Below are 18,750 nucleotides of genomic sequence, written 5' to 3' on the forward strand. Positions count from 1 at the left end.
TGAGATGCGTATGCATTTGCTACACTGATTCTAGCCGTTGAAGCTTGTACAAGAAAACGGACGATTGCCGCGCATGCAAGAAGGAACTCACTCCTAATTTTCAAATTTTGGACAGCAAAATTTTGGTTTACTGGAAAGGAGTCCGAATTCCAGTGGGTTGTCATCTAGGTGCCAACCAAGCGTGCGCGCGTGAACGGGCCCCAACACTCTTGACCACTTTGCTTACACCAGAGGCTACAGGTACTACTACTGGATATAATAATGGGATCTGATTCCTCTTTTCATTTCTTAAATCTATGGGCCCATGTGTGGTGGTGGGGTTCTCTCTCTCTCTTTCTTGCTGCAGGTGTCTATGATGGAACTCCCAGTCCCTTATAACGGCCGCCAACAAACGGAAGGAAGCAAACCGTGCCGTTTGGTGGCCGGTAACCAGTCGACCAGTCGCGTCTACTCTTCCGGTGGCCCGTCGCACACAACAGCAACAGTTCAGTCTGTGTGGGGACCGCTCCCAAGCCCAGCGGCAAGCAGCAGCGACAACATCAACAGGCCCTCCTCTAGAATATACAGAAGCCCAAACCCTAACCCTAAATTTGTCTCCCTTTATGGCTGTGGCTGTCCGAGGAAGAAGCTACCCTGCCAAACGGAGGATATGAGCAGAAGACTCTCTTAACCTAAAGAGGGCATATCATGTGGCCTTTCCTGCCCCAGGTTTGATCTCCCTGTCGCCATAGCTGCTGTAGTTGTTGTTTTTGCTACTGTTGGTGGTGGTGGTGGTGGTGGTGGTTCTCTTGTTGCTGTTGATGTCGGTGGTGGTAGCTGTCAAGGTCTGCCTCCACATTCGTCTTCTTGTACTTTTACCCTTCTGATGGCGCTCCCCTATTAGCCCTTCCTTTTAATGCAATCCCTGAATGCATCATCTCAAGGCTGCAAATCCACCTCAGTGCAGATGAAATCAAAGCAATGCTACTTGTCTGAAGCTTCTGCAGCAGCCCTAACCCCAACCACAACCCCAACCCCAACCTGAGCCTTCACCTTAACCCTAGTTGCGGTCCATCTTTACCCTCCACAATGACTAGCAACAGAGTCCATCAGCTCAGCAATGGCCTCTATGTCTCCGGCACACCTGATAAGTACAAAGATAGAATGCCTACCATGACCTCCACGGCCATGCCATACACAGGAGGTGACATCAAGAAGTCTGGAGAGCTTGGCAAGATGTTCGACATTGCGGTGGAAGCCCCAAGATCCAAGAAATCTGGCCCCATATCTGGAGGAGCTCCCCGAGCAGGCTCTTTCCGAGCTGCTGCTGCTTCAAATTCTGGCCCCTTATCAGGCAATGGCAACCCCCCTATGAGATCATCCTATGCAAACTCTGGCCCACAGGGTCCATCAGTTCCACCACAAGCAGGAGGTGGAGCTCGCATCCAGGGCTCGCATTCAGGGCCACTTTCTAGAAATGGGGATCCTGCAAATTTCAAGAGTGGGATCTCTGCAAACCCTAACTCTAACAGGGCTTCTGCAGGATCAAATTTGAAGAATTCAGGTCCTCTCTCTTCTGGAGGAGCAGTCCTGGGCATGGTGCGTCAGAACTCCGGCCCTCTAGCTCCGAATCTCCCAACCACAGGCCTCATAACATCTGGCCCTATAACGTCGGGTCCACTTTCTGCATCTAGAAAGTATTCAGGCCCCTTGGATGGCCATGCTCCTGCTGTCAAGCTCGCCAGCAGCATCAACAACCATGCCATCAACAACCTCAGCCATGGCCAAAGCTATTCATTCAGAAGGACTTTTCCTCGAGTGATCATGTGGACTGTTATTCCACTCTTTGTGATCGGCTTTGTTGCTGGTGGGTTCATTCTGGGAGCTGTCCAGAATGCAATCTTGTTGATCGTGGTCGTATGCCTCCTTTGTGCCATCTTGATGCTGCTTACATGGAACACTTGTGTTGGAAAAGGGGCTGTAACTGGATTTGTTGCCAAGTATCCTGATGTTGGTTTGAGTCAGGCTAAGGATGGCCAATATGTCAAAGTTACAGGGGTAAGTGTCTCTTGCTGTGCATTCCTGATCTCTGTACCGAAGGATAGCAGGTTGTGTGTATATAGGTTTCGTCTAGGAAATTTTTGGGTCTTCTGCTGAATGCTCAGGTTGCATGCGTTTGAAGTAATCTGAATAATTGGATTTTCTCAATGCATGGATTATTTTGAAGCGACTCTCATGTGCATAGGTGGTTGCATGTGTATGTTGATGCATTTTGTTAGTGCCGTGGTGTTTTGCTTAAATGTAGACCAACTATCATAAAAACGTGGATTGACAAATATAGGTTATGTCTGAATCCTAGCATATGGTATATAAAGGCCATGTGAGCCCTGAATTGGGGAGGAAATATTGTCATGCGCCTAGGGTATGGGTGCACCATACGGAGGCAAATTGTACGAGCTAACTGGAGCAGAGAGGGCAGGAGATGGAAGGCCTGAACAGTGGCAGGTTTTTTTACAAATTAACAATTTGTGGCAGTCCTTTCTTGTGCATGTTTTGTACTATACATCTACAAAATGCACCAGCTAACTGGATGAAAAGAGGGCAGGAAAAGGAAGGCCTGAACAGTTGCAGCTTTCCTTAAATCAATCGTTAGTGATGGCTTTTTCTTGTGCAAATCATTTGCAGGGTCAGCAGCAAAAGACAGGTAATATTTCTGCCTGGCCCTGATCATATGGCTTGCCCAGCCACATTTTATGCTGATTGTCCAGCCTGCATAAAATTATTATTACGACGGCCCCAACCACCATCCAAGGACTTGGGTTCCAGCAATTGGTAATCCTGTGTCTTCTGACTACAACTGTCACGTTGTCTTACCAGCTGGGCTTGGTGGTGGCATTGCATGTGTGCATTCCTTACCACAGTGGCCAATATGTGAAAATGTATGTTAGAAGCAGTAGATAAATGAAACTACGTTGGATGCCATGGCATAGGACTAGTACTGTTCCAACACTTTACATGGTGAAGGGCTTCGGTGTGAATAAGATCGAGTTGACGAATGTGCAAGGTTACAGGTGAAGATGAGCTGGTCTCAAATGCTATGGTAATAGCATGATTGCGTATAAAATGGCGCATGGCTTTTTATGTGACAATTAGGTAGGAGACTATGTTTTCAACGCCGACACCAGGTAACATGTGGCATTTTTAACCAATGTGGCCTGCCAACCAATGCTTTCGAGCATTGTTCTCATCTTCATTGGAAAGCATTGCATGTTTCTCCTGAACCACCTCCTTTATTTCAGCTTAAGCTTGAGTGCTCTAGACTTAGAAGTAGACATGGCTGAGGCGACGCATAAAAAATAGTGTGCATCCTTGGAATTGGCAAGGCACTAAAGATCATATTTACCAGAAATAATTCAAACTCAGTACATTTATGCTACGCATTTGTACATGCTTGTGCATTCGCTAGCACGCACACATCTTATACAGGTGTTTACAGAAATGTGGGCTAAAGAAACAAAGAAATTGGTAGGGTCGATGAGGCAGAAAAAGGCTGAGTTATTTTTATAATGAGATCGAAGAGAGAGAAAAAAAGAGTTTCTAAAAATTTCACAATTCTTTTTGTTACTATGTTGAGGTTTGAATAGCATCTTAACTCCAGGCAATTAAAGATCAAAAGTTTTTATATTAAAAATGAACATGAACAATGTCTTATGTGTTCTTGAGTCATGATTGTCAAATATACAAAAAAGTTAAAGTTTTCCGTGCTTTAAAGCTCCAGAAGAAAAGTTAACTAGTGAGGGTTAGTTAGCCGAACTGGATTTAAGATAAAGCACTTAGCAGATTCAACCTGAAGTTGGGCGTCCCACCGTTTCTTTTTGAAACACTTGTCTTGGACCTGCTGCCACAAGTAATTCTATTCTTGAGCTCAAGTAGGTGTATGCAGCTGTGTGAATGCATAGGGCTAAGTGTGTTTTAGCTGAGTTGGTAATTTTTTAAGTTGAAATTATTGTTGTGATACTGCCTATCCTAAATAATTTCATATCCATCTTTGTTCTTCAGGTTGTCACTTGTGGGAATGTGCCCCTGGAAACATCCTATCAGAGAATATCTAGATGCGTCTATACATCCTCTGGACTCTACGAGTACAGATCTTTCAAAGCAAAGCCTGCTAGACCAAAACATCGAACCTTTACCTGGGGATTGCGACATTTAGAGGCAAGGACATTGTTTTTTGACATGCCTCTGTTCCATAGCAGCTCAAAAGAGTTTGTTTTGAGTTCCAAGCTTGTTTCTGTACATGCTTAGAAGCTCAACTATTATTTGTAGTACCCCTCTTACTAGCAACTACCATCTTGCTCTTTTTTAGTTAGGTAATAGGCATAACAACTACCATTGTGGGATCACATGCACATATATACACAGCATGTTGGGCCACATGTACGAATGTGTATGTATGTACGTATTTATGTAGATACTTGTGTTTGAAAATGTATGTATTTATGTACATACTCGTGTATGAATATGTACATACAAGTGTACTTGTACATACACGTAGGGTATAATCTCTCTCTCTCTCTCTCATAGCAATGCAGATGAGAACTAAGAGATTTTTCTTTTTTCATGCAGCGCCATGCGGTCGACTTCTATATCTCTGACTTTCAATCAGGATTGAGAGCGTTGGTGAAAGCTGGCTATGGTGCCACAGTAACACCTTACGTGGAGGAGAATACGATCGTGGACATCACCAAAACAAACAGAGAAATACCTTCTCATTTCTTGCGCTGGCTGGCAGACCGTAATCTATCCAGCGACGACCGAGTGATGAGACTCAAGGAAGGGTAGGCTTCTGATATGCCCTTTTTTCTCTCAAGTGTAGTGTTGTGCCTTCTGAGAGTGCAGGCTAATGCGATACTTGGGTGGAATCAGGTACATCAAGGAAGGATTCACAGTAACTGTCATGGGGGTAGTGCAAAGAAATGAGAATGTGTTGATGATCGTGCCTCCTTCAGACCCTGTCTCTACTGGTTGTCAATGGGGTAGATGCCTTCTGCCTGCTACTATGGAGGGGATAGTTTTGAGATGTGAAGACACTTCAAAAGCCGATGTTATACCGGTTTGACATGTGCAAGTTTTTGACCACCACACCGAGATGCTGGAAGTCTATATTATTCTGTTGTCTAAGCTGTTCTCCATAGTTTCCGTCAGCTGGTAATCAGTTAGTAAGGAACTCTTACTCAATAGGTTGCAGCATTTACAGTGGAGTGGACATACCTTCATATCATCAACTGCAACTTGGCAGATTTTTGATAGTTTCTCAAGGTGCCCAGCTCCTCCAAATAAGCTCATAACAAGGCCAATTGTTTTCAGGCTTGCCAAGGGTTGTCCGTTTCGCAAAACTGAAGATGATGATGAATTGCCCTTAGTCTCAGAAAGCCTCTTTTCTGTGACATATTGTTGTACCAAGAGAGGTAAAACTGCGATTTTGCCTTATGTTAGTTGTATGATAGCTGGCGATACCACAGGTATGCGCTGCCTTCTTGTAGGGGGGCCTATCTCACTGTATGTGGAAAGAGTAGGTGTACATATATGTACTGCCAACATGGTTTGTAGTGAGTACAAGTATACAGCTTTTTTCTTTGACTACATTAGGATGCTTAAAAGCTGGGACTACATTCTGATGCTTTTGATTGCTTATGTAGTGGAGAGGATTCTCTCAGTCTCTCTGTCTTTCTCTTCTTCTTCTTCTTCTTCTCTCTGTTTCTCTCTTCTTCTTCTTCTTCTTCTTCTTCTTCTCTTTCTCTCTCTCTCTCTCTCTCTCTCTCTCTCTCCCCCCCCCACCACCCTATATATATATATATATATATATATAATGCTAGTCTTTAACACACTTCTATGTGTGTACTGAACAAGTACACTGAACATGTACACACTGTATGATCATCATAATAATGTTTGGAGACCATGAGCACCAGCTCTATGTTCAAAGTAAAATGCAGTCTTAACTCACTTCTGTGTGAGTACTGAACCAGGACACATTACACTGCTTACGACACACATTGATGTTTGACTAATTATTTCGCTCATCATGTAATATCATGCGATGTCAACATGACTTGGAAGCATGATGTAGAATTTGAGGGGCTGCTCTTGGATTTTAGAGTTTTTGTAAGGGAAAATGTGCATGACATATGACTCATAACATTTGCATATGATAGTAGCAAAAGAAGTGTTCAGCAAGGGCTAGATGTGCACCCCTTGACCACGGGCATAATAGATTTCAATGTGTTGTGTGTGTGGTGTCTTGCAATGGTTAACCGGAGACCCCTTAATTAGGGTTTTCATTTATAAATCTCTACTTGTTAAGGGATTTACCAGGATCTCCACATGCGATACTTTGTGGTAAGGGCATGCGTGCGTGCGTGTGTGTGTGTGCGTGTGTGAGTGAGAGACAGAGCTCAATACCTTTGTTCTCTATCATACAAACTTAAAGACTAAAGGTGATTTGTGAATGCTTGAACTTCTTTTCAAGTATAAGATCTTGGCCCATGTGCCATATGTGTGTAGGGATAAGCATAATAAAGATATTAAATGGGGTAGGTGAGATTGTAAAAGAAAAACAAAACATGAAAAAGGCTTAAAAAGATACGTAAGATAGGAAATATGTTAAGGTAGTAAGCAAATTAAGTTACACTAAAGAGTGAAGGGGCATCGTAAAGAAAAATGATATTCTTGTATAATATGAAAGAGGACATGAGTCACTTGAAAAAATTCATTGTATTTTTTTAAAGAGACACTTATTGACAAAATGATTAGTAAATTAGTTTGCATAGGGACATATTGTAAAGGAAAAAGGCTTAGAGAAAATTACCAACCAACTAGATGCACATGGTTAATATAATGAAAGCATGTTAAGTTAGATCACACGAAGGGAGTCACACGAAGGGAGTGTAGGGAAAATTGTAAGAATTAAGAGGGTTGGGGGTTAGTATATTTGAAAGCACACAAGATGTTAATATATGTGGTATACATAGGGACATATTGTAAAGGAAAAAGGCTTAGAGAAAATTACCAACTACCTAGATGCACATGGTTATTATGATGAAAGCATGTTCAGTTAGACCACACGAAGGGAGAGTGTAAGGGAAAATTGTAAGAATTAAGAGGGTTGGGGGGTTATCATATTTGAAAGCATACAAGATGTTAGTATAGGGCTTAAGTGTAGGGTGGAAGGAGATGTATAAGCACTAAGAGGGGGTGGGGAGGACAAGGGGGGGTGTGGTAAAATTGATAATTTACATACACTAAACCCAAAACTCTACAAAGGAAAAGGTCATGGAAGAAAAAATGAGTGGTTTAGAGTGTTTGAAGGTGCCAAAGGGGTGACCTACACCACTAACTTATGACTATTTAGAATGTAGTATTCACATACCTACATATTAATTATGCCACAAGCAACCTCTCATCTCCACACGAGTAATGAAGTTGTCAGCTACAATTCTCTAGCTAGAAAGTTTTGATATGGATCTTCGTGTATAATGCCTTTGGTGTGTGCGTGCGTGTGTGCATGCATGTGTGTGTGTGTGTGTGTGTGTGTGTGTGTGTGTGGAGAGAGAGAGTTGAACACCCTAATGAGTCTTCTAGGACTAAAGATAATTACAAAGATTTAAACTTATTTATCATCCTATCTTGATCCATGTGCTATATCTGTGTAGAGATGACTAGAAGAAATATATCAAAAGGGTTAGGTGAGATGATGAATGTGAAAATAGCTTAGAAAAAAAATATAATTAAATTTTTGGGCGATGTATACACTCAAAAAGGGTATTGAGTTTATATCAAAGAGTGATGAGGTGTAAGGCCATATTGTAATAAATAAAGAGGGACGAGGGCTACATAATTCAAACACATTCAAAACTCGCCATTAGGAACCTTGGGAGGTCCTCAAAAGGGACCTTTCTATTTTCTCTTTCTAAAACCTTTTCTCTCCTTGAAACCTAATTGAAATTGGTCATTTGTACACTTATGGACTCTAGAGGTCAATGGTCCATGACTTCTAGGTCACATCTTATTTAATAATAAATGTTTGCATAGTTGAAAACTTATAGGTGTAAAGCATTAAAGAATAAAAAATATCTTGAAACAAGTGCCTTTTTGGCATTCTTTCTTTTAAGTTTAGAACTTATCTTTTATTTCTCTATCAACTATCTTTTCAATTATCTCTTATTTCTCTATCAACCATCTTCTCAATTATCAGCAGATCCCAAATCCTCCATTACACGCACAGTTGAACTTTTAAGACAACCAAGTTTTTTTATTTTTAGTAAAAAAATTTCTATTCACAAATGAAGGATTCCTCTACTTATGTTTGATTCCTAAATTAGAAGACTAACATTGGTTTCTATTTTTGAATTGCTATTTCTTTGTAGCATGATTGTTGTCAAATAAACTTGAGGACTTATTCCTGCATGCTTTGTTGCACGATTGTTGTCACATAAACTTAAGGGGGATATGCTTCTACATCCTTTGTAATAAACTTAAGGAGGACCTGTTCATACGTTCTTTGTTGTATGATTGTTGTTTAATAAACTTAAGGAAGACATGTTCCTGTATTCTTCACCCCATGGCCACCCCATCAAGAGATGTACCCAAAAAGATGTCGATGGTGCATATAAGCTTTACATTATTTTCACACATGGGTGAGTAGGTACTTACATCCTCTCACCAAGGGACTGCTACAATAGCTTAGCCAGCTGAAAAGAAGAATGGCAAGTTGATTAACTTACCCCCATCGATATGCCTGGTTCTAGATGATAGGAGTTGTGTAGATTGTTGATTTTGATCATGTGAAACTGTGGTGAACGCCTTGTAATTGAAGTTGGTGGTGAGGGCACCCATATGATGGAATTGCCATCATAATATCCTTGAGCACTGAGTAGGACTTTTTGGATTAGGTATTGGTGCCTTTGATGTTAAGGTTTCTTCCTTTGGTGTAAGCTTAGGGGGCCTTGTGTGTTTCTTTGAAATCGACACCTCAATATGGGTTTCTTTGAAATTGAGATCTCAACATTGCCTTCATAGTATCCTTGAACTTGCAACAAGTGTTTTGGAAACTAGAACTTTTGATTTAGCAAAGGCGTTTTTCTCGGGCTTGCTTGGGTTTTTATGAAAGAGGTGTTGGGGTATCCTTGTTTCTAGGCTTGCTTGGGTTTTTATGAAAGAGGTGTTAGGGTATCCTTGCTTGGGTTTTTATGAAAGAGGTGTTAGGGTATCCTTATTTCTAGGCTTGCTTGGGTTTTTATGAAAGAGGTGTTAGGGTATCCTTGTTTCTAGGCTTTTGAGATTTTCATTTGCGAGTGCTACCTGGGTTAGTGAGGTAGCCAAATTTAATTGCTACCCTCATAGTAGCCTTGAGCTACTAGTGATTTCTTTTCTACTTATCTTTTGGTTTCTTGCAAGTATTTAGAAAATGTTCTTCATGGCTATTCTATCTTCTTTGAGGATGAACACATCTCTTAATGTGTGTTAAGAACCCTAATATGGGATTAATCATGGTGGAGTGCATAGATTAAGCATGATAACAAAGGTGGGTTGAACCACACCAAGAAAGCCATTGCTAGAGAGAGAGAGAGAGAGAGAGAGAGAGAGAGAGAGAGAGAGAGAAGCACACACAACAATACTCTATTGCATATATTATGAACCATACAATGAAAGGCTTCTAATATAGATAGCCTTTAGCCCAAATATCCATACATGTGTCCACCTATGTGGCACTCTTATCCATCCACACACTGAAGATAATATCTAGCACCTCTAGGGTGCGCTCACACACTCAAGCCCAAGATTCACTCCCACACATTTTATCATTTCAACACCCCTCCTCAATGTAAACTTGGGTGTGTGCATACAATCTCTCCAACCAAATTAACATTCAACTCTCACCCCCAACAATTCGATATTGCCACTCTTAACACTCCCCCTCAATGTAAACTAGAGTGTTCAATAGGTGTGTGCATGTGTCTAGCCAGCCTAGACACCTCAAGTCCGTTTCGAGCACCAAGTTTCTCAGGTGGAACCACCCAAGTGCTTTTTAGACACCTGTGTGCGCCCGAGAAACCAACCCATAAAGTGCATTGCCCATGCGTGCACAACTCAATGCCACCACAAATATATCCATTTTGAGCACCTGTGGGCTCAGACAGGGGACCCTCATAAGGTGGGTGAGAAAATACTGTTCTTTTTATACATCAAGGCAAGGGCAGGGCACCTATGTGGTAAAAAAACACCATGGCTTTTGTAAAAGCCAATACTTGCCCATTATTTCAGGGCTAAGGAGAGAGAAAAATATGTACCTTCATATGTTAAAGATCCTAAATGTACAATCATTGTGGTTCTTGATGACCACTGAGGTAATTCTATCCTTTACATTATATCGGACCCAGCTTATTAACCGTCCCCCTAACCTCCTTGATCAGGCTACCTTGTGGGACACGTGGCGAGTAGTAGTCGGCCACGTCACACCTCCCCCCAGGACGCGTGGCCGAAAGACCAGATCCTGCATGTTGATCGGCTTCATTCCATCCTCAGGTCGGCTGCAAGATCGTCTTCATTCCATCCTCAGGTCGGCTGTATGTCGGATCGACTCCATTAGCTCGACGACATCACCATCAACGTGCTTGCAGCTCCCTCTGACCTACCAGCAATGAAAGGTTTCATTCTCACACTAAGAGCTATTGTCTGTGTACTGTAACCATCTCTTGCAAGAATGTCTGTGTTTTCTCTGAGTTTTCTGATTACTGTGTATGGACCAACCCACCGATGCAGCAAAGACTCTGAATTGTCTTTTCGGCCATGGGGATGATATAGCATGACCTTCTGATTGTCTGTGTATTCCACTGATATTCTACCATCATCATAGTGCTTTTTCTAACTGAAATGTGCTGTTTGAAGGTTTTTAAGCAATGCTTGCCTTCACATGGGCTGAAATTGCTTGAGATGAAGGTGCCACGAAGAAGCATCTTCAATTTGTACCCCCTGATGAGAAATGATGAAACCCAAAAATTTCAGCTTTGTTCTTTCCCATCTGCACTTCTTGAACTGTAGCTTCAAATTGAACTTTTGCATTCTTTTCAACACTTCCATGATCACCCCAACGTGTTCCACCCATGTCTTGGTATGAATCAGGATATCATCCAAATACACTACTAACACTTTTCCACTGATGAGGTCTGAAAATATTGTATTAACTGACCTCTGGAATGTACTTGGGGCATCCGACAACCCAAATGGCATGACCACAAATCCAAACAATCCTTTGGATGTCCGAAAAGCTGTTTACTGTGCATCCTGGGGATCAAGTGGTATTTGCCAGTAGACTTTAGTCCGTTGTTGTATATTCGCATGACCAATGTGCTTGTGCCATATATCAATATGCACAATGACACAATCTGGGCAGTGGACAAACATCATGTATAGTGACTTTATTTAAGGAACGAAAATCGATGCAACATTGATAATCTCCATTTGGCTTTTTTACTAAATGGGGCTCCGATGCCCAAGGGCTCTGAGACGGTTTGATGATACCTCTGTGAAGCATATCACTGTTCCACCAATTGACTGCTGATAAAGGAAAATGGACTAACTGTATCCAGCAAAACCTCAACATCTGTATTGTAAATAAGAGTTAAAACTGTACAAACTAATTTTTTGGAGGCTTGAGTGGCTTGGACATGCGGGCGGGCCTTCTCCAGAACCCACTTGCACATTCGTTTTCTGGAATTGTGCCTAAGACGGTTGCATCCGAACCCCCGACCTGAACATTTTGTACATTGGGGCGGGGACATTTGGGAGACCTGCAATACTTGGCAACATGCCCATACTTGTTACAATTGAAATACCTTGGTCTGCCCTATGCATCCTTGGCAAGAAATCTATAACCTTGCTGAGCATTCTGTACATTCACATCCATCGGGACGACCCCGTCTGATTGAAACTTAAATTTATTAAGATCTTTTTGCTGAGGACCTGACCTCCATCCCTTTGCCTGGGGATCTTGTGAAACATCTGCTTCAATGAGCTGGGCTATCTCCATAGCTTGCTTAAACGAAGTGGGACCCTGGCCCCTAACTCTCCTGGTTTTGTCATGTCTCATTCTTGGCCACAAGAAAAATAACTTCATATCCTCGGTCATGTTAGGATCTGCGCTTACCAACAACTGATCCAGTTTGACACCAAATTGCGAAACCGGTTCTCCTTGTAAACTGAATGCACTCATGTATTTGTTGTAATGCAGATTGTGCCACGTTAGTTCGAGCAAACGAATGAATTAAATTATGCTTAAGCACGGTCCATTGCGATTTAATGACATCATCTTGTTGTACATACCATGTGCCTGCAATTCCATCCAAAACTGTTCTGACCTCGTGTGTCCATCCATGATATGCTGCCACATTGTCAAACTGATCCAACAACGTCAAAATAGCATCAGATTTTGCATGAACCTGATCAAGGTGAGTGGATGAAGATGAATGTCTTGGCGAATCACTTACATCTGCTTGCATCACCTCTACTCCCCCTGCCATCCTGTGCATTATATTGGACCCAGCTTATTAACCGTCCCCCTAACCGCCTTGGGCGGGCTACCTTGTGGGACGTGTGGCGGGCAACAACCGGCCACGTCACACCACCAAGAGCAATGTCTCCCTCCACTTAGGCATCTTTATACTCAAATGTAATCACCACATGCTTTTCCATAAATTGCATGTGAACAAGGGCTTAAATTTGGCCCTTTTACACCACACCTTTTACATATTACTGCATGTGAACAAGGGCTTAAATTTGGCCCCTTTACACCACACCTTTTACATATTATGGCTTCTTTTTTAAAAGCGTTATCTTTTGCCTTGTTGGTGCCATGCGTGAAGTCGCCTCTTCGTCTTCTTTTTGATCTCCTGTCCATGTCCCTTCTCATCGGGTGCTCAAGCTGTAATACTGCCCCCCAGCGCAACAGTCTTCGCAGAGCAGCAGGCAGTCAATAATGGGGACGATGAGGATATCTAGACACTCACATTGGGGCTATGCACGCTTTGAGATCTTGAAGCCTTCTTCTCTCGAGAAGCTGCTCTCTCTCTCTCTCTCTCTCTCTTTCTCTCTCTCTCTTTCTATCATCCATTGGGGTGATCCCATCTATGTGTCTGTATGCTTTTGTTGTCACCATTTCTGGGTGATTGCAAACACTAACATCAGGCTTACCCTCCAGCTTATTGTTTAATCTGCATGCTGTGCAGAGCTCCTATATAGACTCACTTCTTCCATGCTGCTTACATGTACCGAATCTCTGGTCGGCCTTCTCTCTGTCTTCTCCACCTTGTTGGCAGTGGCGTCCTTGGCATCCTGAGCTTGATGTCCACGCTTCAGGTCTATGTAAAGGCCGGGCCACTTGCTGCATCACTGCTTATGTTAAATTTCGGGTACCCCGATACGTGGCACCCCGCGGACCCCAGCACGGGCGGTCACCTAGCCGGTGACCGTCTCGGTCGTCTAGACCGTGGTGCAAAAGAGGTATAGACACATGTCCGTGCATTTGCTGGGATTCGAACCCAGGCACCTACCAAGGGAGGCGAAGCATCAATCCACTGCACCGCATGCACACTCATGATATGCACACATGTCCATCACATGTTATGGACACGTGTAGACATGGGCCCGTCACCGGCCATTGACCGGGTAACCGAGCCCGTGGGGTGCCACGTATCGTGGCACCCCGAAATTTAACGTAAGCCCTGCATCATATGCTGCTGTTTTGTCCGGCTGGTTCTTGAGTCCGCCAAGTTGGACTTCAAATTGTGCTATGTAGCTGACTGTATGCTACTGATTATTCATTTATTTGTTTCTTGAACAGCTATGCTCTCATGCCTTCTCTCAAAGGCTTCTCTATACTCAACTGCACCTTTGTGTGCAGGTTTTTTTGCTCTATTCTCTTGCCTTGCTGAACTTTCAATATTCATACGTGCAATCTCATTTGATGTAGATTCTTGTAGTTACCATTCTTGCATCTCCCATAACAAGCCATTAACAAAGCTTCGATGAGCTCTACCTTGAGCTCTATATGTAGCTACGTGTTTGCTTCGACCAACCTCCATAATGAGGTTCAATGTGACCACTAATTAGGCCACCACGAGCTCCCAATTGAGCTCAAATATGTATGCCTTTGCGTGTTGCATACATCTTCTTCAAAGGTGCTTTCTAGGTGCAAAATCAATTATGAAAGCTTTCAATGGCCTCCACCGAAATTCACCCATCTCTCATGAGTAAAGCACCAAGCTTTGCCTCTTCTGGTGAGCTTTATGGACTGCATTCCTAGCCCATAACCACATGTCTACCACTTGAACAAGTATGTGTACCTTCACATGCTCTTTGTCCATTTGCAAAGAACCATGGGATCCTCTCATCCCATAAATCAGCAACCCTTCCTTACATTGAGCATTCTCTCATGCTCAAAGCAAAAACTTTGAGGCAAAATTACAAAACCAACCTTATCTTGAGACACCATTGTCTCCTTGGCAGCTTCCTTGTTGATGATGTAGACTCCACAGGTCTTCATATTGATAAAATCTTCATTTTCAGCTTTGTAGGCAGCTTCATGATCTCTCCAATCACCAACATCATAATCTCTCTCCAAATGCAATACTAATGATAATGAATGTGCTTGATTTTTTTCATAATAAAAGATGTAAAATCTTACAATATGCTTGATCAAATAAACTCTCACAAACACTAATATACATGGATATCCACCATAATCAAGAGTTATCCTAGCTCTGATACCATGTTAAGAATCCTAATATGGGATTAATCATGGTGGAGTGCATACATTATGCATGATAACTAAGGTGGGTTGAACCACACCAAGAAAGCAATTGCTAGAGAGAGAGAGAGAGAGAGAGAGAGAGAGAGAGTAGCACACTCAACAATACTCTATTGCATATACTATGAACCATACAATGAAAGGCTTCTACTATAGATAGCATTTAGCCCAAATATCCATACATGTGTCCACTTATGTGGCACTCTTATCCATCTACACACTCAAGGTAACTTTCTAGCACCTCTAGGGTGCGTTCACACACTCAAACCTGATTCACTCTTACACATTTTACATTGTACATTTCAACAATGTGGATATATCATTTTTAGCCATTGATTTGTAGGCCTTGCGTGGTATATCATTTTTAGCCATTGATTTGTAGGCCTTGCGTGGTATATCACAAATATCATTTTACCATAGAAATCCTTAGGTTCTCCACTCTCAATTGATTGATGAATCCCTTGAGTTTTGTCCCCTACTTCAAAGGATATGTTCATGTAGAAGGTAGTTCCTCTTGCCCTTGGAAAGGAAAGTGGTACTCCTCCTTGTGGTTTTAGTTTGCCACTAAAACATGATGACATGGCTCAATTTTAATATGTGATGTGGTTCAATTTCAATATGTGACCCAATTAAGAATTCAACTATAATTTGTAACCATATACTCTCAAGTTGCTTATTGTGTTCCTCACATGCCTTGACAAGAATCTCATCATCGATTTGGGCTAGTGTTTTGATTTTTTGTTTCTAGAGTTGATTTTAAAATTCACTAGATGAGGAGCCTGACATTGCTTCATCACCAAATCTTCCTTTGATCTTTTGGTTCCCATTCTTGAACAATCTTTTCAACACTTGTTGATAAGTGTCCGTTCCTTGGTTTCCGAGATAGTCTTAGAAGTTGATGCTTTTGCATCGTGTGTTGCCTTTTCCTTGTCCTTGGGTTTATCTTTATCTTTTTCTGTTTGATTGCCTTTGGTTCTCATGGGTTTTAGGAGCTTGTGATGAATCATTCTTAGTTTTATGTTTTAAGACATTCTCCACCCACTTTGTAGAGTCATCCATTATAGGATTTTTGGCTTTTCCCCACAACTTACTTGCAAGCGAGTGCTAGTGCTACTGTAAACAACTTTTTCCCTCAACTTACTTGTAAGCAAGTGCTACTATAAACCACCACCCATTCTACACACTTAGAAGGTTGAGAGGTGTCTTGCATTAAAGTGGATCTCCTGAGGTAGTCTATAAACACGTGATCAATTGCACATCATTCACATAGGGTTTATAAGGTGGCAGAAAATGCAGGTGTTAAAGTATTCCAAGTTGGGTAGTCTTCCACCTTATGCAGTCCAAACACTTGGGCAGTCTTCCACCTCATGTGGTCCATGCTAATAGAAGCACTGTAATAATGGCCTAGCTACTTCCTTAGAAAATTCTACCCCTCGATTTGTTTTTGTTTGGTTAAGGGGACTTAATTTTTTCATGATGGGCCCTTTGAGGTGACATTTTGTGCACTTTTGTACATGAATGAAGACAATGTGATGTGTCATGACCCAAAATTTTGCAATGATTGTGATATAGAAGTATTGACTTAGCATATGGGTAATGTGAGTGGTAGTGCTGGCAATGTACAAAATGTACAAAAAACATTTGGTCCACAAGTTGAAGGGGTTTTAGGGATTGTTTTTTATTGAGCTTATCCCCTTCTTAGAATTTTCTTCCTATTCTTTCAAGCAAGGTGATATAGAATTTTGTGATTGACATTTTAGAGATCAACTTCTCTTCAGTCCCCATTGCTTCTATCGATTTTGGACAAGGAAGATCTCATCTCATTATTATCCTCCTTTATATTATCATGTAAATGGATTGCTTATTTGCAACATTAATCAAAAGAATTTGGATTTTGGCAAATTGTGCAAAGTGTTTTTCTTCAGTCTCATGAGGAAACATCTTTTCAGTTGTGTATCATTGAGTTTGTCACAATCCTACAAAATGTAGTTAGGGTTTTCATACACATTATGTAGTCCAATACTTTTTTTATCAAGTTTCTCTCTATTGTGTGTAGAGTTTGTTGTTGGAATCCACCTAGGGCCTTACCTCAAGAATCCATAGATAAAGGTTTTCCTTAGAGTTTAATAGTTCGCCTTAATCTCAACTCTCAAAGTGATGAATCATGTGCTTGCAAGCATATATTTAAGACATGTACATTGGTAGGGGAATTTGGATTTCCAAAAGCTTCACACCTCTATTCAAACATTTGCATGAAGTGAATAGGATCAATGGATCCTTCATATTTGCCCAAAAAGCTTGGATATGTCTATGGCCATATTCCTAGATGACTCCCTTGGACCATGTGCAAATGTTCCCAAGTTTAGAGCATCATTCATTTCTTATGCAATCTCCATTCCTAGACTATTCAATATGGTTAAAGTTTAGGCATCTAAGAGTTATAAGGGTTATTGAGTATGTAGGAGGTCGGGACTTTTTGTGTTTGAAAAAGTACTAGTCTTAATGGGTGTAACCAAGGGATTTTAATATGCACATGAGCGATGAGCCTAGGCACATTGGGCTTTAGGTGCATTTAGACATGCGTATTGGGCATATGGGACTATAAAAGGAATACCCTCTATGTACTTGGGACCTTTTTGACATACTATTCGCATTTACCTTTCTTGGAACTTATGCAAGCTTTCATGGCTATGGTAAACTTTCCATATCTAGATGCTACTCCCTTTGATGAGTGAATCTATGGTGATACTCCCTTCCTGAGTGCAATCTCCATCTCTCTCTAGATCCCCCTCTTGCATTGGTATCAGAACTATGCTTAGATCCTTCCTTAAGGAATGATTAAGACTTAATCATTTTTAGATTAAGTTTTACATAAATTTATTTTGATCTTTATTGAGAGTGGATTAATAAAGAGATTAATGTTAATCATTTTCAAGTACATACTAATCATAATATTTAAAAATCCTAATCTATATTATTTCTCGATTAGAGTTTTTTTAATCATAATCTTGGATTAAATCTTGATTTTTGTCACTTTTTAAATCCTAATTTTTGCATAATATTATAGCAAACTTTAAAAGCTACATCATTTTCTTGCAAAATTTTGAGGGATTTTTTGTTGTAGAGCGTGAGATCTATTAACATTTCTTATTCTATTGCACATCTAAGCAAAGAAAGATAAAGAAAATGGTTGTTGTGTAAGTCTATTGGAAGATTTTAAAGTGCTAATTGTAAAATCTTGCTAAAGGAAGTTCTTATTGATTTTCTTGCAAAGAAGCAAGGAAAGATTACCCAGAGGACAAAACAATTGGACAACAAACATATTATACATAGATTAAGTAAGCTTGATGCTCAATCAAGAGGATTGATAAAGAAATATGCAATAGTTTGATGATTAAGTGTCATCTAGATAATTCTTGATCAAGAAAGTGATTCATAGCAATGGTTATTTTGCTAATCAATATGATTAGTGCTAACATAGGTGACTTCTTGACTTATGATCTTTATTGCAAATACTACAACAATGGATTAGAACAATTTCATGGACTTACCGTACATCACATACTTCCACTTAAGCATGGCATTAAACAATGTTGAAAGCTTAATGCAAGGACATATTGCAAAGGCCTAAGCATGCATTACAATTGATTCTAAGAGATAATCAGGTTTCAACCTCTACAATACAAGAACCTTCACTGCAGAAAAGGAGAAGCTAGGAGTACCATCAAACCTTAGCACCAAGAGCAGTTAGGGTCTCAATCAGAACAATAGTCTGAATGGTCATGTGCAGAGATCTGGTGATAGAAATGCGCACAAACTTGAAAAAGCAATAGGAGCTCACAGAACCAGATCTCTAAAGCCTAAAGGAAAAAGATGCCATGGCTCATCGTCCCACAGGCTTTGCTTCA

The 18,750-nt window shown here is 41.1% G+C and overlaps 1 protein-coding gene across 1 annotated transcript; it reads left to right on the forward strand.

Moving 5' to 3' along the window:
* The first annotated feature begins 381 nt into the window (after window positions 1-381).
* LOC147616438 (protein SHOU4-like) lies at window positions 382-5,695 on the forward strand. Its single transcript, XM_086777516.1, has 4 exons — window positions 382-2,037; window positions 4,039-4,194; window positions 4,606-4,817; window positions 4,906-5,695. The coding sequence occupies exons 1-4, from the start codon at window positions 1,069-1,071 to the stop codon at window positions 5,096-5,098; spliced, it is 1,530 nt and encodes a 509-aa protein (XP_086633642.1). The 5' UTR covers window positions 382-1,068; the 3' UTR covers window positions 5,099-5,695.
* The last annotated feature ends 13,055 nt before the right edge of the window (window positions 5,696-18,750 follow it).

Source organism: Cibotium barometz, chromosome 38, assembly GCF_041138505.1.
Source record: "Cibotium barometz isolate CiBa-2024 chromosome 38, ASM4113850v1, whole genome shotgun sequence".
Taxonomy (NCBI): Eukaryota; Viridiplantae; Streptophyta; class Polypodiopsida; order Cyatheales; family Cibotiaceae; genus Cibotium; species Cibotium barometz.

What these genes read in the sequence shown, in the direction of transcription:
- LOC147616438 (XM_086777516.1), top strand. Translation starts at nt 1,069, where the DNA reads ATGACTAGCAACAGAGTCCATCAGCTCAGCAATGGCCTCTATGTCTCC. An exon ending in AATATGTCAAAGTTACAGGG is followed by an intron (nt 2,038 to 4,038) that starts GTAAGTGTCTCT and finishes TTTGTTCTTCAG; the next exon opens with GTTGTCACTTGTGGGAATGT. An exon ending in GGGGATTGCGACATTTAGAG is followed by an intron (nt 4,195 to 4,605) that starts GCAAGGACATTG and finishes TTTTTCATGCAG; the next exon opens with CGCCATGCGGTCGACTTCTA.